This window comes from Esox lucius, chromosome 4, assembly GCF_011004845.1.
Source record: "Esox lucius isolate fEsoLuc1 chromosome 4, fEsoLuc1.pri, whole genome shotgun sequence".
NCBI classification, from domain to species: domain Eukaryota; kingdom Metazoa; phylum Chordata; class Actinopteri; order Esociformes; family Esocidae; genus Esox; species Esox lucius.
In genome coordinates, this window is record NC_047572.1 from 13,659,241 (window position 1) to 13,685,320 (window position 26,080).

Here is a 26,080-nt window from a genome sequence, read left to right on the forward strand (position 1 = left end):
ATGATACATAAAAAATGCTAAAACATGCTCAAACATGCTCAGGACTTTTTAGGGAGGGGTGGATAAACCTAACTAGGTTTGTAATGGCTAACGTCTATGTCTGCATGAGTAGGGGCTTCCTTCAGGCAAAGTATCTGAACAGCTTATTGGTAAGAAGCTAATGTCTAATTGTAGTTTAAGAGACTTGGTGAGCCTTAGATTCAAATAACTTCTCCGGTTCTCAAACTCCGCTCCATGGATCATTGATTACTTCTCGAACCACCTACAGGACCTCACTTTGTGTGAGGGCAAAATATGCTTGTATAGTAATGGAAAGATACGATATTCATCAAAATATCTAGGGGTGCCTATGATTGTGACACACGTTTTACAGAAAAGTGTGGATTTATTTCAAAATGAGTACCTGCGTTCTCCCGTTCTTTCAAGTGTGTTCTTCTGAGACCACCCGAAAAAGCATAGGCCTGCTGTCTAGTATGTGAGAATGCAGAGTGCTTACATCTGAAGCAATGACGATATCAATGACAGGTTAGCAATGGATATTGTTATTCGGTTGTAGTTCCCTGTGAGGCGACCAAAGTCACAGTGAATACTGGGAAAGAAGTATGTGAAAAAGTATGCTCCGAGGCATGCTGTGTTTTCCAGACCTCCCCAGTACAATAACAATACTTCCGGTAAATGTAGTACATACTATCCATTTCGCGTTCTTAGGTTTGAAATAGGTTTGGAATTTGAAAACTGGGAGTTGACTTGTGTACTTGCTTTACGCTGCAGAAAGAACCCAAGTACGCTTTTTGAAACATAATCAATATTTCTTGATGAAGAATTTGGTTTTGTATTGAACAATCTTACAGTTAATGGTTATATTCCTCTCGTCTTTTGTGTGTGAGATGAAGCTAACGGATATCTACAACATTTCAAAAGCTTTTTCTCCTCATCTGTCCGTTCAATTCTGAACCTCAGAAAAGTTCAGATAGGAAGTATGCTAACGTATAGGCCAAGGCTAAAGAGATCCTGATTTACAAAGGAACCTTTCTAGTACATCTACATTATTCAGGCTCTCTTAGCATACATTTCCCCTGCCTTTTCTCTCGGTGTCCCAACTGAAAAGCATTCATAGATACGTATTGTTCTCATCACAGCCGATCAATAGACAGGGTGATATGTGACCATCCAGGAAGGCTCAGCATTGATTTCCCATAATGCGGAGGTGACACGCGGTCACACAGCCTTTCTATTTGACCAACATTCATGTACTCCAGTGAATCAGAATCTCACATGAGAGCTCGGGATCTTGATTGTTTGGGCTTAGAGGGTTGTGGTAGAGAATGGGGGGGAAAGAGATGGCGGGGGGAGATTTGTAGCAGCTGGGGCACTTTGAGAAATAATATCAGTTCATTTACTGATGAACATTATTCTGAACATTCAGATAGGACTTAAACTGTGCCAGGCCCAAGACTAGTGTTTTTAAAGGGGATTGTTATCTACCAAATGTCAGTGACTGCCCAGCAAATAATTGTGTCTAGGTGAAGAGTTGCAGTTTCATGAACAAATATCTTGCGGGGGGTTAAAAGTTGAAAAAGTTAAATTGGTTTTGAGTTTAACTGAATTCATGCCAGGAGGAGGCACAAAAGGAGGAGGAGCAAAAGGAGGAGAAGCAAAAGCTCCACCATGTTGCTTTTTGTTGAAACCCTCCATTGAGAGACATTTTTGCATGGGTGCACACACACACACACCAAACACACACACCTCACGGACACACACACACACCACACACACACACACCTCACGGACACACACACACACCACAGACACCAATGCACACCTGTGTGTGTGTCTGTGTGTGTGTATTTGTTGCTGTGTGTGTGTGTGTGTATGTGTGTGTGTTAGTGGTATGTGTGAAGACACATTCAACACTGACTTCCAGGGCTAGGCTTAATCTGTCCCTGTGAAACCGGCCCCAAGTGTTAGATTCGGGGTAAAGTTACAAAGGATTAGTGTTAGTATATAATTAAACGTGTGTGTGTGTGTGTTTGGACATCTACATAGAGTATTGTTTTTATATACTGTATTTTCTTTCAGTCAGTTATTTAGATGTGACCATTTTTAAGTTTTGAGAAAGAGAAAAAAAAAAACTCCACAGAATGTTCTTATACTGCATATATTCCAGGGGGGTGTGTGTGTTTGTTATTTTTGATAAACATTTTTATTGTTCACACCGGCATTCCATGCATTAAAAATATGATTCTGGAGGCGAATTTTGATATTGTACCAAATATAGTAAGGACATATTCCTCTCCGGGATTCCCACCAACTGTTAACAACTTATACACGTTATGTCATCAGCTAACTTTGTATGTTTTTCTTCTGTGTCTTTCCCAGGGTTCCTGTCCACAGGCGACCAGGCAGCAAAGGGGAATTATGGCCTACTGGACCAGATCCAGGCCCTGAGGTGGATCAGCGAGAACATTGGATACTTCGGAGGAGACTCCAACCGGATCACGGTGTTTGGATCTGGGATAGGCGCGTCCTGTGTTAGCCTGCTGACCCTCTCCCACCACTCTGAAGGTAGGACCAGGCTGGCAGCAACTCTGGGGAATTACATTGGTGTTACAAAAAGTCAGCGCGTGGACGGTGATATTCAGATGATGTATTGATTTAAAAGTTCAATTAGTAATTAGTGGTTTCAGGAAGTGGTTTCCCTGGGATGATATTAGTTGTAAAGTAAGGGTATTTAGCGTTCCGTTTCCATTTGGGAATATCTGTGTATCCATCTTGAGTGTCTGGTTTACATTTCATTTCCTCAGATAACTGGTTTTTGGATTTGCTATCCGGAGATGTGAAAGCGGTAAAGTGGATATCCAGTATCCAGGGACCCCCCGACCCCCCAGACATGCATAATGGAACAATCCAATCATACCATTGTTGTTCATGTAGTGGCTTACGTCATGCCAGTCAGTCTATGGAGATGACTGTGCAACTTAATAGACGAGGAGATGTGCACTTAAATGGTCAACATGCTCAATAGATCTGTGTTGTCTCTAATGTAGTTCTGTATGGTCTTAAGTCTCATTCTATAGGGTCTCTATTGTAGTGGTTTGTAATATAGCTTCTTAGGGTCTCTAATGTAGCTCTATATGGTCTCTATTTAGCTCTGTAGGACCTTTATGTAGCTCTGTAGGGCCTTTCATGTAGTTTTACAGTATCTCATATGTAGCTGTATAGGGACTCTAATGTAGTTTTATAGGATTTGTAATGTTGCTGTATAGGGTCTCTAATGTAGCTCTGTGTAGTCTCTAGTGTAGCTATATAAGGTTTCTAATGCAGCTCTGTGTAGTCTCTAGTGTAGCTTTACAAGGTCTCTAATGTAGCACTTGTAATCTCTAGTTTTGCTTTACAAGGTTGCTAATTTAGCACTTGTAATCTCTAGTGTTGCTTTACAAGATCTCTAATGTAGCTCTGTGTAGTCTCTGGTGTTGCTTTGTGTAGTCTCAAGTGGACCTTTCAAGGTCTCTTATGTAGCTCTGTGTAATTTCTGGTGTAGCTTTGTGTAGTCTCTAGTGTAGCTTTCAAGGTCTCTAATGTAGCTCTGTGTAGTCTCTAGTGTAGCTTTACAAGGTCTCTTATGTAGCTCTGTGTAGTTTCTGGTGTAACTTTGTATAGTCTCTAGTGTAACTTTCAATGTCTCTAGTGTAGCTTTACAAGGTCTGTAATGTAGCTCTGTGTAGTATCTAGTGTAGCTTTACAAGGTCTCTAATGTGGTTCTGTAGTGCCTCTACACAGCATTGTTGTTGCTAGGCTGTTTATTAGGCTGTGGTAGTAGGCTGTGCAAGCACACACAAACAGACACACACACACAAACGCACACAGACACACACCAGGGATAGGATGGAGAGTACAGCATAGAAGTCATGCAGCTCTAACTATGATGGTGGACAGGGTCTCTTCTGCATGGGAGAGCGAGCGCTGGTTGTATGTGTCAAAATGCCAGACCTTAAGGAATAACACAGCTTTTAATTGTCTCTCATGTACATACTGAATGGCATGGTATTGTGAATGTTCAATGGGATACTAGATGGCCTGTTATGTAGGAGAACCTAGAGCTGGGGCAGGCAATGTTTACGCACTGTTGATGTAATGCTATAAATGAGAACGTGTGATTCTTAGACACATCACAGCATCATGGATGACGCACACTCGATGCTGACATCAAGGGTTGTTGACTCGGACATGGTCTTTGCCCTGGGGTTGTGTTGAGGAAAACACCCTTGCATGGAATTGTTTTTCTTTGGCTGTAACAAAATCTGAAACGATGTCTTACTTTGAGGTGAATTGTTAAACTCCTCGTACTTTTTGTTACTTTGTTACTGTATCAATCAACATGTTCTTAATACATCTAAATCAATGCCTAGTGTTTCTGTATCAATGTAAAATATGGCTTAACAAATCACTTAAGTTAAACGGACTCTGAATAAGTATCTAATCAAAGAATATATTTAAAACCTACTGCTATACTTATACTTATCTAATCCAAATACATTTGTGTTAATATGATTTTTTATTCATGGGCATTTTGCTTCCATTTTGACATCGTCTTTTAAATAGCTTCTGGAGATTGTAGACAAAAAATACATCACAATTAAATCAATTTCATTAACAACCAACAATGTATGAAAAACCAACCCAAAGGGTTGAATACTCATTGTAAAAACTTAAACCTAGGGTATCTGGAGATATAATTCCCCATGTATGTTTCTATACAATGTATCAATTGTCTACGAGACCAACATTTCCTTATTTTTGTACAGGTAAATATCTGCCAATGGTATGCAAGTGGTATAAATATTGGATTGCATATTGCAATCAGGGTTGAGTAGTTACGGATTACATATACAGGGGATTATGAAATCAGATTACAAATATAAAGAAACTATAATCAGCCAGATTACATTGACTGGATTTGTTTGTCAGTTTTGGTGTCACATGTAGCACACTATCTTGATTTCACACATGCTGTCAGAGATTCTGTTGTTCAGTTAATAGTCCATTATGCTTCTTTTGTGTTCAAGCTGGTAGAACGAATAGTTAACTTAATTTACACCTGGTCGGCTGGTCAATCAGACAGTCTTCTGGACTAGTGAGTCCTGTTTGCTGCTTTGGAGCGGTGTGCATTCTCTCTTTCCCCTGTGTGTCCAAAATGCAATCACAGAGAAAAAAAGAGTCTCGAAAGCATTCATTGGTACTGTTGAAGAGAGCTTAGAAATTGGTGTTGGTACTTCAAGTTGTTTTAAAGTGTGATGCATTACATTGGTGATGATGAATTGAAAAATGGATTTGGGTTGACTTCCGTGCAAGTACAGTACTCTTATACATGCTCTGTATTCCCAAATAGTTAAAAATACTCAGGCTATTTGAACAGAATTATTTGAAAAACACAGGGAATTTTGAACAATAGCCTAAATGCTCGGGTGAACTCTTAATTTGATTAGATTTTTTTTCTGAGTTGATTGAACTCTTTACTTGAGCAGAACTCCATTGTTGTATGCACTAACTACTGCAAGCCTCTGTAGATAAGAAAGTCAAAGTCCTTGTAACTCAACATCACATTGTTCATTGTTCACATGATATGTTAGTTAAGTATCATCTTAATCACCCACCAGGATATAAACCCAAATTATGACCAATTACTATAGAAAAATGCTTTACTGACACTTTATGCTGTCATACAAGTCTTACATTTTGAAATGGCCTGTTAATGCTAATACTATATAGCTATATATAATTATATAGCTGTATTTCTAATATAAAATATATCAGTGTGATCTGAAAAACCAATCTAAAAGTATTCAGATGCATTACTCATTTTGAGTCACCCGAGTTATTATGTTAAAGATGACTTTGTTTTATATGTGGTGTAACTTCAAATAATATTATTTACGTTTATTTTTCTGGGGCCTTTGGATGCTTATTTTATTTATGTGACCATTATTTAACCAGACTAGAAAACTGACACGACCTGACAAGCTTGTTTCTTTCTTTTTTTTTTTTTGACACTGGCAGTCTGAAATTAATATAGGTTTTAGGAGTGACCAGATTGCTGTTTGCTATCAGAGGAGCAGATGTTAAAGAGTGAGCTAAGATGGAGTGGGGATTTATCTAGAAGGGCCTTGTGAATCGCTAGGTATCTGAGTCTGGCATCCTGTATCCAACGAGGGCCAGTTAACCAGAGTGTAAAGGTCACAGGGATGAGTGTTGAAGGGGGCCACTGGTTAGAAAGCGCATGACAGTGTGATAAATTACATGTAATTTACCGAGGAGCTCCTTAGCGCCAAGCCTGTACATTACATTGCCATAGTGGAGGATTGACGGGTGGTCGTATTTACAAGGGTATCCCAGGCAGCGTGTGTGAAGGATGCCTTGTTGCGGAACGAGATTCCAGGGCACGGATGCTTGAGGGTCAGGGAGGTTGAGGTGGACACCTATTGATGAGCATACGTTTCATTGTTTCAGTATTAACAGGTAGACGGAGGTCAGGAAGGCATGTTGGATATTATTAAAGCCATGTTTTTGGGTGGACAGCACAGTCTTCAGTGAGGTGCCAGTTGTGTACAGGACAGCGTTATCAGCATAGAGGGCGATGAGGTTGTTACTGGTCGTAAGCCTGTTAATAACACCAGTAATACGGATGGAGAACAGCGTCGGCCCGATAACTGAATCTTGAGGAACACCTATCAGGGTTTTGGGCAGCAGAACCGCAGATTTGCCACATTGAACCCTGGCGAGGGGATCTGTTTTCCAACCAGACCAGGAGTCTTGATATGGACATGGTGGTTGACAGAGTCAACGGCTTTAGCCAAAGTAAAAACAGCAGCACAGCGCAGCTGGTTGTCTGAAGCTGGTGTTATTTTGAACCTTTGGCGACGCTGATACTCGCGCCCAGTTCTGAAGCCTGACCGAGCTGCGGAGAGAACACTGCGGGACCCCAGGCGAACTGGCTAGATGTTCGTCGAACTGGTGTTCAAACATGTAGACAGGGACAAGTCTGTCACAGCCGTTTTAAAAGAGGAATGACGTCTCACAGATGTTCGTAGTGAGAGCGTTAACAGGCGGGTCATAGGGGCTGAAAATTGGGGTCCAGATCACGGAGGCCAGATATAGGATGAAAGAAGAAACTGGGTGTGCTTTAAAGGGGGAACCTGGACAGAGCAGAGACTTTAGTATAGATGACGGGAGAAGGCTGGGCAGATTCAAAGACAGGGCCAGACATGACAAAGTGGAAGTTGAAGCTCCTAACAATTAGAGCTTCATCACTGGAAAGTACGGTTACATATTAAAGTGATATATGCTGTCCTGCCTTTGTATTCATTAGTGCCCAAGTGCACTCACAATGCTTAATAAGAATAACTGTGTGTGTGTGTGTGTGTGTGTGTGTGTGTGTGTGTGTGTGTGTGTGTGTGTGTGTGTGTGTGTGTGTGTGTGTGTGTGTGTGTGTGTGTGTGTGTGTGTGTGTGTGTGTGTGTGTGTGTGTGTGTGTGTGTGTGTGTGTGTATGTATGTATGTATGTATATACATGTACAGTGGGGAGAACAAGTATTTGACACACTGCCGATTTAGCAGGTTTTCCCACTTACAAAGCATGTAGAAGTCTGTCATTTTTATCATAGGTACACTTCAACTGTGAGTGACGGAATCTAAAATCCAGAAAATCACATTGTATGATTTTTAAGTAATTCATTTGCATTTTATTGCATGTCATAAGTTTTTGATACATCAGAAAAGCAGAACTTAATATTTGGTACAGAAACCTTTGTTTGCAGTTACAGAGATCATACGTTTCCTGTAGTTCTTGACCAGGTTTGCACACACTGCAGCAGGGATTTTGGCCCACTCCTCCATACAGACCTTCTCCAGATCCTTCAGGTTTCGGGGCTGTCGCTGGGCAATACAGACTTTCAGCTCCCTCCAAAGATTTTCTATTGGGTTCAGGTCTGGAGACTGGCTAGGCCACTCCAGGACCCAAAGAATGATGTTTCCACCTCCATGCTTCACGGTTGTAATGGTGTTCTTGGGGTTGTACTCTTCCTTCTTCTTCCTCCAAACACAGCGAGTGGAGTTTAGACCAAAAAGCTCTATTTTTGTCTCATCAGACCACATGACCTTCTCCCATTCCTCCTCTGGATCATCCAGATGGTCACTGGCAAACTTCAGACGGGCCTGGACATGCGCTGGCATGAGCTTGCGTGCGCTGCAGGATGTTAATCCATGACGGCGTAGTGTGTTACTAATGGTTTTCTTTGAGACTTCGGTCCCATCTCTCTTCAGGTCATTGACCAGGTCCTGCCGTGTAGTTCTGGGCTGATCCCCCACCTTCCTCATGATCACTTATGCCCCACGAGGTGTGATCTTGCATGGAGCCCCAGACCGAGGGAGATTGACTGTCATCTTGAACTTCTTCCATTTTTTTATAATTACGCCAACAGTTGTTGCCTTCTCAGTCTTATGCAGGTCTACAATTGTATCCCTGATGTCCTTACACAGCTCTCTGGTGTTGGCCATTGTGGAGAGGTTGGAGTCTGTTTGATTGAGTGTGTGGACAGGTGTCTTTTATACAGGTAACGAGTTCAAACAGGTGCAGTTAATACAGGTAATGAGTGGAGAACAGGAGGGCTTCTTAAAAAAAAAACTAACAGGTCTGTGAGAGCTGGAATTCTTACTGGTTGGTAGGTGATCAAATACTTATGTCATGCAATAAAATGCAAATTAATTACTTAAAAATCATACAATGTGATTTTCTGGAATTCTGTCTCTCAGAGTTGAAGTGTACCTGTGATAAAAATTACAGACTTCTACATGCTTTGTAAGTAGGAAAATCTGCAAAATCGGCAGTGTATCAAATACCCCATATGAATACCCCACTGTATTCATATGATTGTTTCTTTTTCCTCAGTTTCTTCTTGACCCCAGCTGGTAATCCATGTATGTAAAAGGATGCCATTCATTACCATAATGATTATTATGCCAACAGGGAATGTCTGGCTCTGTTATATGATTAAGGTGATCACCATAATGACATAATAAAGAGGTCATTTAGCATCGCTGCTTTGATGCCTGTTTAAAGGACTTAGTGTTTACTTTCAACTGTTGCGTTTCTGCTTCTGCTGTTAAAAGTGTAACTAATCGCCTTGGTTTCCCTTCAGTTGAATGACACTGCGATGGCTTCCGATGAAATTTACCATAAATTCATTTTTTATTCAGCCTCCACAATGCTTCGCTCCACTTAGCTTGATATTTTACAGCCACAGAAACCAGCTCCTCTGTCTCCTCCTCTCCAAATTGGATATTACTGGGGCTGCTGCCTTTTTTATTATTTTTTTGCCTCTTGAATGGAAATGTGTGATACCCCGAGTCCTCAGAGTGACGAGATAAAGAAGAGCAGCTACAACTAGCAAGATGGTTGGAAATGGAAGCAGGAAGCTTTCGATCACGGCGGGGCCTCTTGCTGTGAGGAGTGTTACGAATGGCAATCAGATTCCTCTTACTCTCTCTCCTTCTCACCCCTCTCTCTCTCTCTGTCTCCCCCGTTCTCTCTCTCTCTCTCTGTCTCTCCCGTTCTCTTGCTCAGTCTCTGGAGTAATTAAGTGAAGTTTCAGACTGAAGTGGGTCTTTCTTCCAGGAAGCAACAGGAAATAGTACAGATGAAATGCTTTTCCGCAGCTGCTTGAAAAACAACCTTTCTTTTCCCCCCTCTCGCTCTCCCTTGTCGCCCTCCCTCTCTTTCGATCAGTATTCTCTCTTTCTCTACTCTTTTTATCTTTCTCGCTTCCCTTCTTTTCTCCCCCCCTCTCTCCTTCTCTCTCCCTCTCTCTCTGTCCTGTGGTAATTCAATCTGGTTTGTTGGTCGTCTATGTAGCCTAGGCAACAAAACCCAAACAACAGCTGAACCAAAGCTAATCAAAGCCGTCAGAGAGGTAGAATTTGAAGCAAAATCTTTAATCCAATGAATTATCAACGGTGGCACCAGCAGCTAGCACACCTGGCTGCAAATGCTATGTAATAATGGATTGGAATAGTGATTTCCTATCCATGTAAGTGGACTGCTAGATTTCGAGAGAAGTGCTTTCTATTGAGTTGTCTCAGCCCGATGCACTCTCCGAATGAGTATTAAGTCAGAAAACAAGAGTGTCAACAGTGTTTTGTTGTTCCTCCCTCTTTCTTATCCTGACTGATTTACCAGCGAAAAATATATAAATATGCAGATCCGCCCTGTTATTTGAGATAACCTATCCAAGAAACAGCCACATTCAAAAGAACGTGTTCCACTTCGGGAGAGGGAGAAGACACGCACGAGCGCGTGCGTGTACGGACGCGGGCGCGGGGACACACTCTCGCGCACACAGAACTAAAGGGGCTGGCTAATGAGGTAGGTAAAGGAGAACAGGAAGTAAGCGTCTTCACACTGTTGTCAAACCCCCTGTTGAGTGTGTGTCTGTATTAGTGTCAGCAAGCCCCAACCTGCTTTTCTATATTCTACCATCTCTATTGTACTGTCACCATCTACAGCCACCGGGCCTGTCCATCGCGTTGAGGCCCTTTAAAGCCCAGTGGTGTTGGCGCTGCCTGCCTGCCTGCCTGCTGGGGATCCTTGCCTGGTGTTTCTCCAGCCTGATTAATAGGCTCTATCCAATAGCACCTCAGTCTACTGGTCCCCCTTGCTCTCTTCCTCTGTCTTCTCGCTATCTTTAACTCGCTCTTTTTCTTCTTTCCTTTTTCGCTGTCTGTCGCTCACTCTCCCTCCAGTCTCTGATTGCCCTTAGGCCTTTCGGCGCCGGCCCAGAGGTGGCTCAGAGTAGGTGTGTCCAGGGGCCCCTTTACTGAGGGTCTCATCCATCACCACCTCCTTCATCAGTGGGAGAGGCCCCGCACCAGAGGGTCCTATAGTGGAGTGGATCCCACTCCCGACTCCCTCCTCCATATACCGCTTTCATCCCATATTGCTTTTTCACCCTCCCTTTATCCACCGCAATCTCTCCCTTCATCCTTGTTTCTCTCTTTTCATCTACCCCTCTCTCTTCATCCATCCACTGCGCTCCCTTTATCCAACCATGTACCTCCGTTCATCTATCTCTGTCATCCATCTCTCTCTCCCTTCATCCATCCATCTATCTCTGTCATCCATCTCTCTCTCCCTTCATCCATCCATCTATCTCTGTCATCCATCGCTCTCTCCCTTCATCCATCCATCTATCTCTGTCATCCATCTCTCTCTCCCTTCATCCATCTATCTCTGTCATCCATCTCTCTCTCCCTTCATCCATCCATCTATCTCCGTCATCCATCACTATCTCACTTCATCCATCTATCCATTTACATATCTCTCTACACTTCACAGTCAGTAAAAGCAAGAGCTTGGAGAGGGAGTCATTTTTCTCCCCTCTGTTAAGTTCTGTATGTGCAGCGCTACAAATAAGATGGCTGTCTTGTCTCTGCCGGCCAAGCAGTAGGGAAGGCTAGTTATCTAGCTGGAGATCTGAAGCTGCGGAGGGAGAGTGGTGGAACGGTTGGCCATTAAAAGCAGAGGCGCTCTCTCTCCGACTCTATCTGATTCTCGCTTTCTCTCTCTCTCTCTGACTCTCGATCTGATTCTCTCTCCCGGCACTTTCTCCCCAAATCTCTCTACCTGACTCTCACACAGCACTCTCTCTCTGAATCTCTTGATCTGACTCTCTCTGCAGGAAAAGGATTCTGACTAACCTAATTACTGATGATTCAACAGTTGGGTCCCAACAGTAATCTCTCTCTCACTTTCTCTCTCTCTCTCTTTCTCTCTCTTACTCACTTTGCCTCTCTCTTTCATTAATCTCTTTCACGTTTCATTCCATTTCCTGCTTCCTCCTTCTCTCGGTCAACCTTTTCTCTTCTTTATCCTCCTTTTCCCCGGGTTTCAAACATTGAATGGCTGCAGGGGTTCTGAAGCAAGGGCATTAACCAATCTCATGTGTTATTATCTGGCTGGCATCGGCCCTGCTATAATTGAACATGCAGATGTGTCTTTTTTTTCTGCCTCTACTAATAATAATTATGATGTAAAATGAGAGATCGCTTCAGAGGCACGCCAGACGAATATTAAACGGATGAGGACTGAACTGGACTCCATGCTCCGGAGTGCTTGTAAGCAAGTGTGTGTGTTCACCTGTGTGTGTGTGTTTGTGTGCGTCTGTACGTGAAGCGTGTATCTGTGCATCTGTTTTGTGTGTGTGTGTGGGTGTGTGTGTGTGTGTGTGTGTGTTTGTGTGCGTCTGTACGTGATGCGTGTATCTGCGCGTGTGTGTGTGTGGGTGTGTGTGTGTGTGTGTTGACGCGTGAGTTCAGGCATGTTGGAAGGGTGGGCGATGTGGCCGGTCGTTGAAGGTCGTTCGTTTGTTCCCATATATTTTTTTCTTTTCCTATAAGTAATCAGGATAAAAGCTCTGGATCTGAGGAGGTGCTCCAGTTTTAATGGCATGCCTCAACATTAAAGACCAGGCCACGTCGCGGGGAGAGCGCGTGTGTACGAGCGCGCGCGTGTGTGTATGCCCCCCCAGCGCACGTTCGGTCAGAATCCCCAGTACGGGAGTGCGAAGATGACGTTCAGATCTCCTCCAGAGGAGAGTCTGTTATCAAACGGGTGGGAGGGGGATGGCCTGAATGTGGTGTGGCTTGACAACGCTACCGGCCACACCCACCTGCTGAACACACTAAACCGGCCACACCCACCTGCTGAACACGCTAAACCGGCCACACCCACCTGCTGAACATGCTAAACCTCGTGGATTCAACGTTTACGGAGTTAGCCTGACCCTGCCTCCAACTTGGCTTACGAAGAGAAAGATCAGGCTACAGACACTCAGGAAAACATCTATCACCTCAGGAGGAAGGCTGTTAGAGAACCTCGCCTTGTGTGCCACAGGCTTAGGAGTCCGGTCTGACTGGCTGGACCTCATTGACCTGTGCAATCGGACTGGAGCTCAGATGGACAACCTGACACCCAGACTGAGCCAGTGACTGACTCTGGTGCACTTATGGCAGACCTCGGTGTGGTCGGGGAGGCTTCTGTTACACGAGTGAACACCTTGTCCATGCTCTCCTTTACCGTTAAGGTGAAGTTACAGCTATTAACAACAAAAATAAAACAAACCTTACAAACCCTACAAACCATGACCCATTTTCTGTTCTCCATCAGTCAGATGATTTTCTATTTTATAATAGATAATCGTGCTGCATCTGTTGCATATTATCTAATTCTCCTAATTATATGTCTTTGTATATTTTCTTCTCCACCACCCCCTGCATTTTCTTCTCCATCCTTCTCACCCAATCTGCCCCAATCAGACTGCCCCAATCAGCCCTTGGAGAGAGAAAACATATTCTCCATTAATCCAATATTCACTGGTGGTAGTTAACCCCAACAATCGATCTCCGCTCCAAACCTCCACTGTCCACAGAACTGCAGATTTCTTATTGTTATTCCCAGTTTGTGTGTTCATATATACCCTCCATTCTCCGCTGGTGTCTCTTGAGGGTCTTGAACCTCTCTGTGATGTATCTGCTGCTACTGCCTCAGACAGACTATTGTCTGTTCCCTAGGAACACTGCAATGTTACCTGTTGCCTGATCGAGGACCCCTGTGTCTCCCAACAGTACAGACTGCAGGTCCAATCGTACCCTGATATTACCATTTGACCGGCACTGGAGTCCAGAAATTAGCCCCTAATGGACCGTTCCAAAACAGATGACTCAATGATTCTGTTTCTTTGTGGTAATGTGTACGCAGTCAGGGCTGTTCAGTGTCTTTTTTTTGTAGCAAGTATTACATTATACATTAGATTGAAACGTATGGATGACAGTGTCCATGGTTTTATGGATCTGTTCATTGACCTATTGTAGCACTGTTGATGCATTAAAAAACAGTCCCCAAATGACTTGAGTTGTATAGCTGTCAATACTGGTATATTTCTGGGTTGTGTTTTGCACCATGCCTGGTTTTTGACTGGCAGACAGACTAACTCAGTCCTTTCTTTTTCGATTAGCTCTCTCTTCCAGTGTTGCAGTAGGGCTTCAGAGTTGATTATACTTTTGTGTTGTGCATGCTTTACATATGCACACATTAATAGACTGTGGGACATTATTTTACCACCCCTGTATATAATGTAATTCATAAACATGCCCACGTTATATTTCTTTTCCCAAGAAGATTGCTCATTCTTTTGTCAGTACCTTAGAGTTTAGCATAACATTTCTTGTAGTATTGGTTCTGACCCGTCGGGTTGATACAATTGGATGCAACTTTGCAATTCTTCATTCAGGAATGGAGACACTAAAGAAATTCAATGTAGGTGAATGTTTGATTTCAATCTCCACAACATTTTCATTGACAGGATTTATTACTTGTTGAAACGCCTAATCCCACAACATTCCATGAAAGTATGAAAATAAAGCAAGTGTACCCAGGAGGACGTGGTTAAATTCCTTTTCATCGCTGCAAAAAAAAGAAAAGTAATTTACCACAACCTCAAGCACACAATTGCTTTTCTACAATAGGTTGTCAAGATTACCTTAAAACAATGAGTTACGTGTCCTCATTCAAAACATTTGATACATTCATTTGTGCTATTTCATCCATCACGAAATTGTTCTGACACAAAGGTTGCGTTGCTAGCCACGCCAGCTGGTCGTCTTTTGCATTTGTTTGTTGTTCAAAACATCTAGTCGTTCATTAAATTCCTTCATGTTGCTATGGTTATTGGGCAGTCAGCCAGCGGTGGCACTGTCCTTGGTCATACATTGAACACATCATATGGCACGTCATGCTAGCATATTCATACAGTACGCTGTAAGCTACATTCATAATGTTACATGAATTACACAGATTACTTATCTATTTCAGGTCACTTATGACCGGATGACGCTAGGCGAACTCTTCCTCCTTACCTTGCTAACAATACCTAAATGCACAGCGAAACGCAATCACACTGAGATTCGAACTGAAATGAGTGTCTGCTGCATTTAGCTTTGTTACAATTGTTATTCATGTTGAAATGTCCATGAACTGTAGGCTAATGCTTGATTTGGTGAATATCAAAGATGTTTTGTCCTGACATGGTCATATGCCATATGGGCCAGTCTTGTGCTAAAAATGGCCCCCGTGCTAGAATTGTACTCCCCTTCACTTTGAAGCCCTCAAAATATTCTTCAGTGCTGTAACTTGCTTTTTGAGACTCTTGTCCTTGTCGTTGTCGATGTAGCCTATTGTCCACTGATCTGAGTAGCAGAAAACATTCCATGTTTTTGTCTTTGAAGACTGCGTAAAGTATTTCACTCCAGTGACCAAAGATAGCAAAATATTGCCTGGATGAAATTCTGTTTCTGAACACTCAAATGTTCCTGTTTGGCTATCCCACTACAGAGGAAGAAACATTATTAACACCCCCACAACCCCCCCCCCCAACTCCCCCTCTCCCTGCACTCCTGTATAATTATCAAATGTTCTTGCTTTTTGTCAGAAAAGATATGTCTAGATCTACACACTTTCAAATATACTAGTTGAAGAAAATATTGTAGAGGTGGTGGAGATGATTGTGAATAACATTGTAAAATAAATGTTTTTATAGACCAATACAATTGAAACAAATAGCCTGACAGAAAATTGCACACATTGTCTGTGCTTTCCCCAACAACAAACAGTGATTTTTTTTCAATTGAAAAATGCAGAAAACAATCTTTTTGACTGTTGTCTTTAAGGACTCAGATCAAGAATGTTTTCTGCTATTAAGATCAGTGAAACGTAGGCTAAATTGAAAATGAATTGAAGGGCAAATATCAAGCAAGCAAGTCGTGCCTTCACACAAAAGGGGGGTACGATTCTGGCAGGGGTCCATTTTCGGCACAACACCGCCACCATTCTGAACACTAAAATTGAATTTAAATTTGGAAAGGCAGACAGCACATTTTGTACAAACACTGGTCTGGCAAACCAACCATTTGGCAAACTGCTGATGGAAAACTTTTCACTTAATGGCTTGGTGTTTGCTCTGACATGTCTTATGAGGTATGGGATCTTATGTACGTTTGTGTGTCTTTCTAAATCATGTCCAATCAATAGGATTTGCCATAGATGGACTCCTATACAGTTTTAAAGACATCTCAAATGTGATCAAATGACAAAGGATTAAACTGAGTGTCATGGCAAACGTTCTGAATACTTATGTACAAGAGATATTCCAGTTTGTCATTTTCACTAGATCAATAGACACATTTTCATAATTTTTTTTTTTAACATTATAGGGAATATTCTGTACATAAATGCAAAAGGTAGATTGATTAAATAAAAGGTCCAAAACACAAAAAAATGTGGAGAAAGTGAAAGGGTCAGTATATAAATATATATCTTTTTTTTACTGGGGCAGTTGCATATTGCATATGTGTATAGTAGAACGATAATACAGTTCCCTGTTTTATGTGCATAGTTATATTTAGATGTGCGTGTGTGTGTGTATTATCTACAGTATTTGCAAATAGTGTATATTTTACATAGATCTATCTTCCTGTTTCGCTAGGGTGCTGATATGAGGTTACACACATGAAATAAATAGTTCTTTGGTGTGGTAGTGTTGTCTTGTCATTTTGGCTGGTTTAGGCCATGTGTTGAGCCCTGATGGTCACGTTTATGCTTTTCAAAATTCCACCATAGATTTCTGACCTTTTACAGACTCTTCCAGGCTCACATCCAACCCCCTGTCTTACTCTAACTTTAAATCACCCTAATAATCCCATTATCAGTGCATGACATTTTAGTAGGATGGTATTTCACGTGACTGTGCCTTGCTTTCATCTGCATTGCTTTATCCTGGAGAGAGATTAGTAAAAGACTGTTCTGCTATCAGACAACCTGCTTCTTAGAACCACTATTATCTATACACCCAGACATGTCAGATTCAAAATGGCCGCACGTGAAAGTGTATCGTGGCTGTAGCGCCTTCTGTGATAACAAAATAAAAATGACAACCGCTCTTATGCTGATATCTTTATTTATTTCTTTTTTTCACACTGCAACGGCGATGGGGATATTGGAAAATGTCCGCCCCGCTTATATGTTTTGGGGGCGAGCTCTTCCCGAGAGGGCACAAAGGAATATGGTTCACAGTGCTACTGTGTGTGTGTGTGTGTGTGTGTGTATGTATATGTGTGTGTGTGTAAATCAATCTCACCCTGTCACGCGTTTTGATAGCAATCATCCCTGGAATCAAGAGGGATATTTCGCCACCGGCAACAGTCTCACTTCAGAGATGTGACAGTAATCCGTTACGCAGGCAGACACACCGGCACACAGGGAAACAACACACAGGGCCTACATGACAAATGCTTTAACCCCCATGGTCCTCTCCACTGTAAGTGTAATACGTAATACTGCCGTGCTGTAATATGTTGAGTGGACGGGGCGTAGTGGCAGTAAAAGTAGATGTGTGTGTGTGGGTTCCCTGCAGCCTTCCACTCCTGGAGACATTGACTTACCATATTGGCCCATTTCCAAGGCTCTGAGAAATGACCCCACTTTATGAAGTGGAAAATCAGAGCAATACTCTACGGCGATGACGAGAACAGTGGTCCGTCAGTTTGTTAACTGTTAGACCCCATCTGGGCCCCATCTGGGTGGGTCCCACAGCTGTGGGAATAGGACGCAGGCCGGATCTCCCATGTTGCTGCCGTTCCCAGGGGTGGTTCTCCCAGCTCGTGTTCAGCTGGGAGATCCCCCTTCCGCACAACATCGCTGTATTCTGTGATTTCGAGTGCTCGATTTGCAATGCGTAATGTCAATGTATAGGGCTGGGGGATTATTCATTTTTTGTGTCTTCGGGTGTGTGTGCGTGTGTGCGCGCGTGTGTGTGTGCGCCTTAGCCCTCGCCTCACCCTAGTATAGTCATCCATTCATCCACGCCTCCGTTGCCTAACCGTCAAAAGCAGAGCCCTGAGGGGAAACGCTGTGTTTGAGTCCCGGGGAGGCAAATAGCGGTACATAGATAGATGCATTACAGAGCAGCATCCTCCGCTTGTTATTCCGACAAGACGCAAGTCGGGCACCATTGTTGTGCAAATACTGTGCCCTTGCTGCTTGAGAATGTGTCTGAGGTGATTGTGTGAGCCTGAATAGAGCTCATTTCTGAGGTGTCAGAGCCATTCACAGTCTCGATAAGGGAAACTTACCACGCCGGCTGACCACAAAATGCACTCCACTTCAGGATTTTTATTCGTGCCGCCGTCTGGTGAACAGTGTCTCCCTGTGTCTGAAATGACACCCTATGCCCATGCAGAACTCTGACTGAAGGAAGGGCACTAGAGAGGGAGAAAGGTGTCATTTGGGAAGCAGGCGGTGTTTGAAGAGAATCTAGGGGTGTGAAAGCAAACCGGCCATAGAGAGAATGTGAGAATGGAGACCCGCTCCGCCTTCTCTTCCAGGCAGTGATTCCTGTATTCTTCCACTTTGATTGACAACACAGATAATTAAACAATGGGAAGATTGGATTCTATCCGTCTAGATCTGCTGCAGAGCGTGAATGTTTTTTATTTACGCTGATTATTGTGCTTTGTGCAGTACGGCAGTGGGCCAAGGCCCTAGACACTGTCCACTGTAAGACCGGGTCAGGCTGCATTCCATTACAACTTGAGGAGGTACACTTCAAATGCTCTTCAATGCCTCTTAACAAGGCTTCTTTTGTCAGTTTGGAATTAGACCGAAAACTATTTACCTGGGATTGGAGGGCTAAGAAGAAGGCAGATCTAGAAAGAGGCCTTCAGAGGAAGGCGGTATGCAGGGAGTGAAGGTTGCTACTAGCCACAAAATGGACGGTTTGAAGTATAGAAAATAATAACCAGTCATCATTGGATCATTGGCCATCATAGGAGCCCGGCTGTCCTCGCTGGAGGAAACTAAAGGAATGAAGAATTGACAAATGGGTCAACCAGGGGAGAGCAGTTCATTCAGGGACCATGGCTATCAACCATGGCAGAGGTTCATTCAGTGACTGCAGCCATTCATCTATCCCTGCTTGAAGCAACCAGACCAGCACATACAGAATGGCGCACTAAAGTAATGCGATCAGTCACAAAGAAATGGAACAGAACAGGCTAAGATACAGAGAATATCATTGATTGAATCTGGAGGGGAAAAAATACGTATTTGATACTGCGCAGAAAATAACAGATCACAAATGTGTCCATTATTTCGTATTACTTAAGAAACTATAATGGAGATGATATATAGAGACATTGCTGTTCTTACCAGATGTGCCGTTATGTAAAACATACAACTTAAAATATATTTAATGCACAGAGAATCAGCTCATTTGATTCTATTCAGACAATCTGTGAATCGTCATTCCTGGTAAATCCCTGCGGGCCGTGCTCCCTTTTCCCTGGCAAGTGTAACCCGGTTGATGGGAGAAGTAGTGCATTACATAGGGAACAGGCTGCCATTCAGGACACTGCTGCTCATAGTCTCCACACATCCTTACAGAAAGCTCTCTCCTCTGGGAGAGCGACGGCCGCTGTGTCTGTGTGCCGTCCTTTTCCTGGGTTTCAGATCAATTAAGGATGTGGGAATGTTGAATCGCTCCGCCGTTTCCTTCGAGATTAGCATGGCGGTGAATGCGGATGTGTGTGTGTGTGTGTGTATCATCGCCACATCCTTTGTGATTTCCGTGACTGTGAACATGGGTGTGTCTGTGTGTCTCTGCCCAGGCTGCGTGACACACTGCTCTCCTCCCTCTCTTCTGACGCTTCTGTCTCATGCCTGCTTTTGTCTTTCTATCTGCACTGCCTCTCTCCTTCTATCTTGCCTCTCCCGTCTCTGGTACCAGTCAAAAGTGTCCATTATAGGAGAGCAGCAGTGTGCGTGCGTGCATGTGTGTATGTATGTGTGTGTCTGTGTGTGTGTTTGGTGGGGGAGAGTTGGCAGTCTTTCTGCCCCACCTGCACAGGAAACAGTGACAGCTGAGCACTCTAGCCCTTTTCTCCCTCGCCTCCATCTTTGTATCCATCTATCTCTCTATCTGAACCCTCTCTCACTCCATCCATCTCTCCCCCTCTGTCTCTTTCCCATCTCCCCTCCTTCACGTCTCCCCTGTCTCTCCTAGCATTTCTGTCTCCCTTCATCTCTCACTCATTTATATATATAGTAGTACAATGGTCATATAGTGCATAATAGTTTTATAGCAGCACATAATGCTGCCATAGTACAAAATGGTTCTGTAGTAGTACAAAATGGTTCTGTAGTAGTACAAAATGGTGCTATGGTAACACATAATGGTTCTGTAGTAGTACAAAATGGTTCTGTAGTAGTACAAAATGGTTCTGTAGTAGTACAAAATGGTGCTATAGCGTACCAAATGGTTGTCTGGAAGTAAAAAATGGTTCTATAGTAGTAAATAAAATGTGGATATGTATCTCTACTCCATGGTGCAGACGTTAAATGCTCTCATAGCGGTAATATTCATTAGTTGGTGGATCATTGGTTGTTTACGTGGAAGAAGGGCTCGAGTAATTGCCTAACCTTTACTCCTTAAAGCTGACCGTTCACACTGAAGACTGGTGCCGCTAACACACAGTCACACACACACACACACACACACACACACATACACACACACACACACACACACAGAGACACACCATCACCCAGAGATTGCAGAGAGATTGCTTTAATAGCTACACTACTTGCTTTTGACTGTGTGCAGTGCAGTTTTGGCGGTCTATCTGGCTGGTTTGCTGTCTATCTGGCTGGCTGGCTGGCTGACTCCAGAATTCAGCAATCTTCTTAATTATAGTGTTCTATCAACAGTCAGTCAATGCACGGTTTTCTTTAGAAATTGCTCAATTTACGGCGTTTCCACATTCATTCAACTCACTTCCTCAGTGTACCAGCCGCAAGAGGTTAGGCACTCTATTCAGAGCATCGCTACAGTCACTCAATACACAGCTTGGTGTCGCTCTAAAATTCAGGCTGCGAATGGTGCTGCTCCCCACCCCGCGGCTCCCATTGGGCCTGCTCAATGCCTCCACCATTGTATCCCCAATCAAATAACAGTTTGTTAGCCACATTCGCAGAATCCTGAAAATGAGGGTGGTGACGAAAGCTTTTCTTAGGGGCTCTCCTCAACAATGCACTAAACCGAGAATAGTACCAGATCGTGACTCAAAGGGTTTAAATAACGACTGGAAAGGGGGATGGAGCGTGTTGACAAATAGAATAATGCAGCTCATGCTATGAAATACTATGTGAGTGGTGGTGGAAAATATTTAAAGGATGTTATCCTGGATATTTACAGAGATACAGTAAACTGCATAGAATAGGTCTTAGAGGGAGAGGCGTGGTATGATTAAGCAACAGAGTAAGATAGTAAGTGAGGGATAAATGCCGATGTTCACTACATTACCTTGGAAATAATGGACGACGCATTGAGATGATGCGGAACCGAGTTCCTTTGACAGAGTTCAGTTCCCCAAGGTAATGTACCAAAGTGAGAGGCGTTTATCCTGCTTACCATAGCTGACAACAAAACAGCACTAAAGGCACACATTTACCAATATGAATGTTGTTTTCAGTTATATTTTCATTGTAATGGCTGAATAAGTGCTATCCTTTTTCTATCAGTCCAGCACATAAGGTGAAATGGGCACTCAGTGCCATGCACTCAACCATAACAACCATAGAATAGTTATTCATAATGTACAGTATTAAGTCCACATGAAAATACCAAAGTTCAACTCCTACCCAATCCCCTTTTGTGCAGGGAAGTCTTCATCATTATACTACGCCTTGAAGGACTGTTTAAACCTATGCATGGACGAATTCCACGTAACCACTGCTGTATATAAATAGGTGTTCTGACCAGTGTCATGGAGTGAGAATGTGAGTCCTTTGCATGGGTAAAATACATTTGAAGTTACCTGGGGACTGAGGCATGCTGAATCTTATGGGCATATCCCACCTTAAGCTATCACCCATTTTTCCACCATTAGCCACTGAAGTTCTCTGAGTGGTGATGGGCCAATGGGAGAACGTGCTCCAAGACTCAGCATAACCTTAACCTTGGCAGCCTAATGCATTTTCTTGAAAAGTTAGTTTATATTCCAAACCTTCCGTCTGAATTTCGGCTATGAATTTGTTTCCATGACTAATATCTTTGCATTTAGATGCCGGTAGCAATCCAAAATGTTATGAAATCTTGCCATTTTCCTGGTAATGCCCTGCGTTAAAGTCCTTTATGCTGCGTGAATTTTTGTTTTGCTCTTCGGCACATGGAGTTCTAGAATGACAAACTGTTCTGTGTGTAAAAAGTATGTAACATTGTAGCGTGTGCAGTGTCAGAGAATAATATAGTGTGGCAAGGTCATATTATTAATGCAGCCATATTTAACAGGAAGCTGTTGTTAAAGGTTTTATTAAAATGTCATTACAGTAATATGAGAAATAGTATGTATCGAAAATAAATTATTGGAAAGGTTTATTATTTAGCAGATGTTCTTCGGCAGAGCAAATTGCAGTTACAGTAATGCATTCATCTTTAAAGGTTGACTTTGGGCATGAAAACCGTCAGTCAAACCCCACCTCTCTATATTGTGCATATCTTTTCAAATGAAGTCTTCATATAGTTCAGACTGAATGCAAACCCACTTCATTCCGGGCAGCGCAAATGGAATTCTGCCTGTTAAAATCTGCATAGCCTGAGCACAATGAAATCCCCAGTGAGATGTAGTCGGGCCAAGCAAACATGCTGACTAGCAGAAACCTGTATTTAAAGGACTATCTCTGTGTGCAGTGAGCTTGACACAAGAAAAACTTGCTCTCCAGGCAGCAAGGCTCCAACAGATTTTTAGCTTGGAGAGGTATCAGACCCTATAGATTCTAGTTGAGATCTGCCAGATCCAATGGGCTTTGAATAAATAAATATATTGTCGATTCCGCAGCCCAGGGGCAACTTCTGTCTCTGATGTAAATGTAACAAGTGCGACACTAGGTGAAAACGAGTGCTTAATACATGCAGTACAAATGAGGAATGATTACTTTTTGAGTCCTGTAATGAATTACCAGTGCTAGCATTAATGGCTGGGGGGGCTTTTTTTGCCATTCATTCTACCAATTCGAACACGTTTTCACAATTTCAGGAAAATGAAAGGTAACGATTTACCTTGACTACATTGCCACAGCGCATGTATTACCCAACCAGAAGCATTTCTGAAATGTGTTATAGCAGGTCTGAGCCTCCTTATGAGGCCCCGATCTCATTACTTTTTATGAATTATATCCATAGCATTTGTATGGTGCCGTCAGGCTGGACAACAGCTTGTATTTCGGTCTTAATACAGTAGATTCATCATTACAATGGCTGTGTAATATGATCATTATGGCTTTAAATGGGACATAGAACCCTTTATTTTTGTGTCATAGAGCACTATAGAGAGTTGCAAACCGCACAGTATATAACCATAAAGTGTTCAAATATGCAAGGGAAAATAGAGTTTACCTTGACTACATAAAATATATATATTGACTCATGGTTCTCAAACTATTTTTATTCTTTTAAATAACAAACAAAGACAGATCAGATTGGCCAAGGGATCCTAGGAAGTTCAGAGGGAGTAATACAATATAGCGTAATATTATTAATAAACAGCCCTTTAAATACTCTGCCCAGTGGGCCTGGGAATGTCCCGGACGTATTGATATCCACAGTACTCAACCAATCAAGGTTTCAACCTGTGATATTATCCACTAACACAATGTACACAGTAATTCCATTTTAAACCAGCCATGTTTTTCTCTCAGCCTCATGGCAAAATGTGAAGAATTACAAGAAATTAGCCTTGGAACTAAAAAAGATTCTCACTGTCGCCATAGGCATTTAGGAAGTTAAGAAGGGACGTCGCAGGCTGTTAGAGGGGGAAATAGGGCTGGTACAGGAACGACTGTATTTCGCCATCCTTTTCAAAACATCGTTTAGCCTTATGGCCTAATGATGACGGGTACACTGTTATTGTAATGATGCATCTATTAAGACTTAAATATTAGCTTTTGCTCAGCCTGACAGGAATGTGATGAAGATATGCCATGGGCTTTTTTCAATAACCTTACCCAATGTGTTTGGGACCTATTACGAAATGTTGGTAAGACATATACAGACGTGCAGTGAGTGGGTTATGTTTAAAATATCCTGATCTAACCTCGGTAGAGGAGACACTTAGCAGACAGGCAGGCTCTTTCCTTGACACGCACTCACAGGCAGGCACGCACGCACAGTCCTAAAGCTTTTGGGAGGCATTGAAATGCATCACATGGTTGCGGCCTGATTCTTCAGAGGCCTGTCTCTACACTGAATGTACGTGGGACATTCCCGTTAAGTTCATGGAACGTCTCCGTTTGAAATAGGTGCTATTCTGAGCCGCTATTCTGAGGGGCCTCTCTAAGCATCCATCTACATATATAAACATGTACACAGGTCCGGCCTGTTCTTCAAAGGACCTCCGGCCCCGTGAGTCACGTTGTAATTGAGCGCCAGGGCGCTTGTCTGGTTACGTTAGCTGTGATCTGCCGTACAGACGTGTCTCTATAAGCCGCCGCGTGAGTGTCTCTCTGAGCCTCCCTCTTCTCTCAGGCAGGCTGTCTGTGTCTCTCCTCTGTCTGGGTTTTACCGACGCATCCCAGGGCTCCTGCTCGGCGGTGAAGGCTTCATTAGTCTGGGATGGGAGCTTGTGCTGGGCTCGCAGGGAGAGAACAGCTGTTTAGCTAAGTGCTAGTATTGTTAGCCTGCCTTTTCCTTATGGCTGGCTGCTGCAGCCTGACACCAAGCTGATAATAGAATGCTCATTAGAGACGGAGGTTTCCGGGACGGAACACAGTGGTTGTAATGTTCTATTCCGTCTCCCTCCGGTCTCTATTAAAAAAGGATTCTACAGGAGCGTTTTCTCCTCGGCGTGATTCACCCAGGGACCAATCACAGCTCACATTGATCTTCCACCTCATAACCCCTGATCTCTGACCCCTGGGAGCCTGGAGTTGTCTGGGAGTTACGGCTTCATCCTGGAGACTGTTGTTTGCTCAACATTGCCGGGCACTAATATATTCCGTTGCGTGCATTAAAGTCCTGTACGTATGGGTGTGAATAAAACTCATACGTAGTATTAGTGCACATTTGACAGGTGCATAAAGTTCTACTGTTTATATAACTGGTCATGTTCAAACCAAACAGAAGGACAAGGACATACTTTTTAGTGCTCCGTGAGAACATCTCAGTGTGTTTTGTGTTGTTGATGCTTTTCTTAAGGCATCTTGATGTTGAATTATTCACACCATGGATTGCATTGCTTTAATTTGACAGACCCAAAAGTGCAAGACTATTTCTATGTGTTGGGCAGGATGAGACTCCAGCGTGAAGATGCACTGAGATGACACAGGCAGAGAGAGAGATGAAATTGGTCCTGAATATTAGATGGCGGTAACAGGGACAGCTGCAACCTCTCCACTCTCACCGTGGACAACCCCGGACCCGGATCATTGTTTCCTGTCCTTTACTGTGTTGTGTGGAATGACTGGCAGGATATGGTGATAATGTGTTATTTTTTTGTTATGCTCAGTGAGGTTGAAAATGTGTTGGATTGACATCGAGGAGTCCATCTCCCCACCCTCTAACTGGCATTCAGACACATGCAATACACAAAAACACACACACACAACAACAACACACACCAACACACACATACATATCCTGTGTAAATACTCACAGATTTTGATGTGGCATTTCATGAGATAGATTTCTATTAGTTAGGACCTAGCGAATATTCCCCAACCTCCCGGTTCAGCGGTACTCCCTCGCTCTCTCTCTCCATCTCTCTTTCTCCCTCAGAAATATGTTGCTCCCTCTTTCCTTACTCCATCACCATCTCTGCCCCATCTTTTTTATTTAGCTCTGTCTCTTTCCCTCTCTCGGTCCCTCTCTCTTAGTCTGTGTTCACAATAACTCCTCACTCACACTCCAGGGGATTCCATGTGTCTACA

The 26,080-nt window shown here is 43.0% G+C and overlaps 1 protein-coding gene across 4 annotated transcripts in view; it reads left to right on the forward strand.

Annotated features, from left to right (window-relative positions):
- nlgn3a (neuroligin 3a) overlaps window positions 1-26,080 on the forward strand; it is a 143,338-nt gene that overhangs the window by 75,922 nt on the left and 41,336 nt on the right. For all 4 annotated transcript variants that reach the window (XM_010896481.5, XM_010896490.5, XM_010896499.5 and 1 more), the window contains one exon: window positions 2,380-2,565. In XM_010896481.5, coding sequence (XP_010894783.2) covers window positions 2,380-2,565 — 186 coding nt within the window. The remainder of the gene's footprint in view (window positions 1-2,379; window positions 2,566-26,080) is intronic.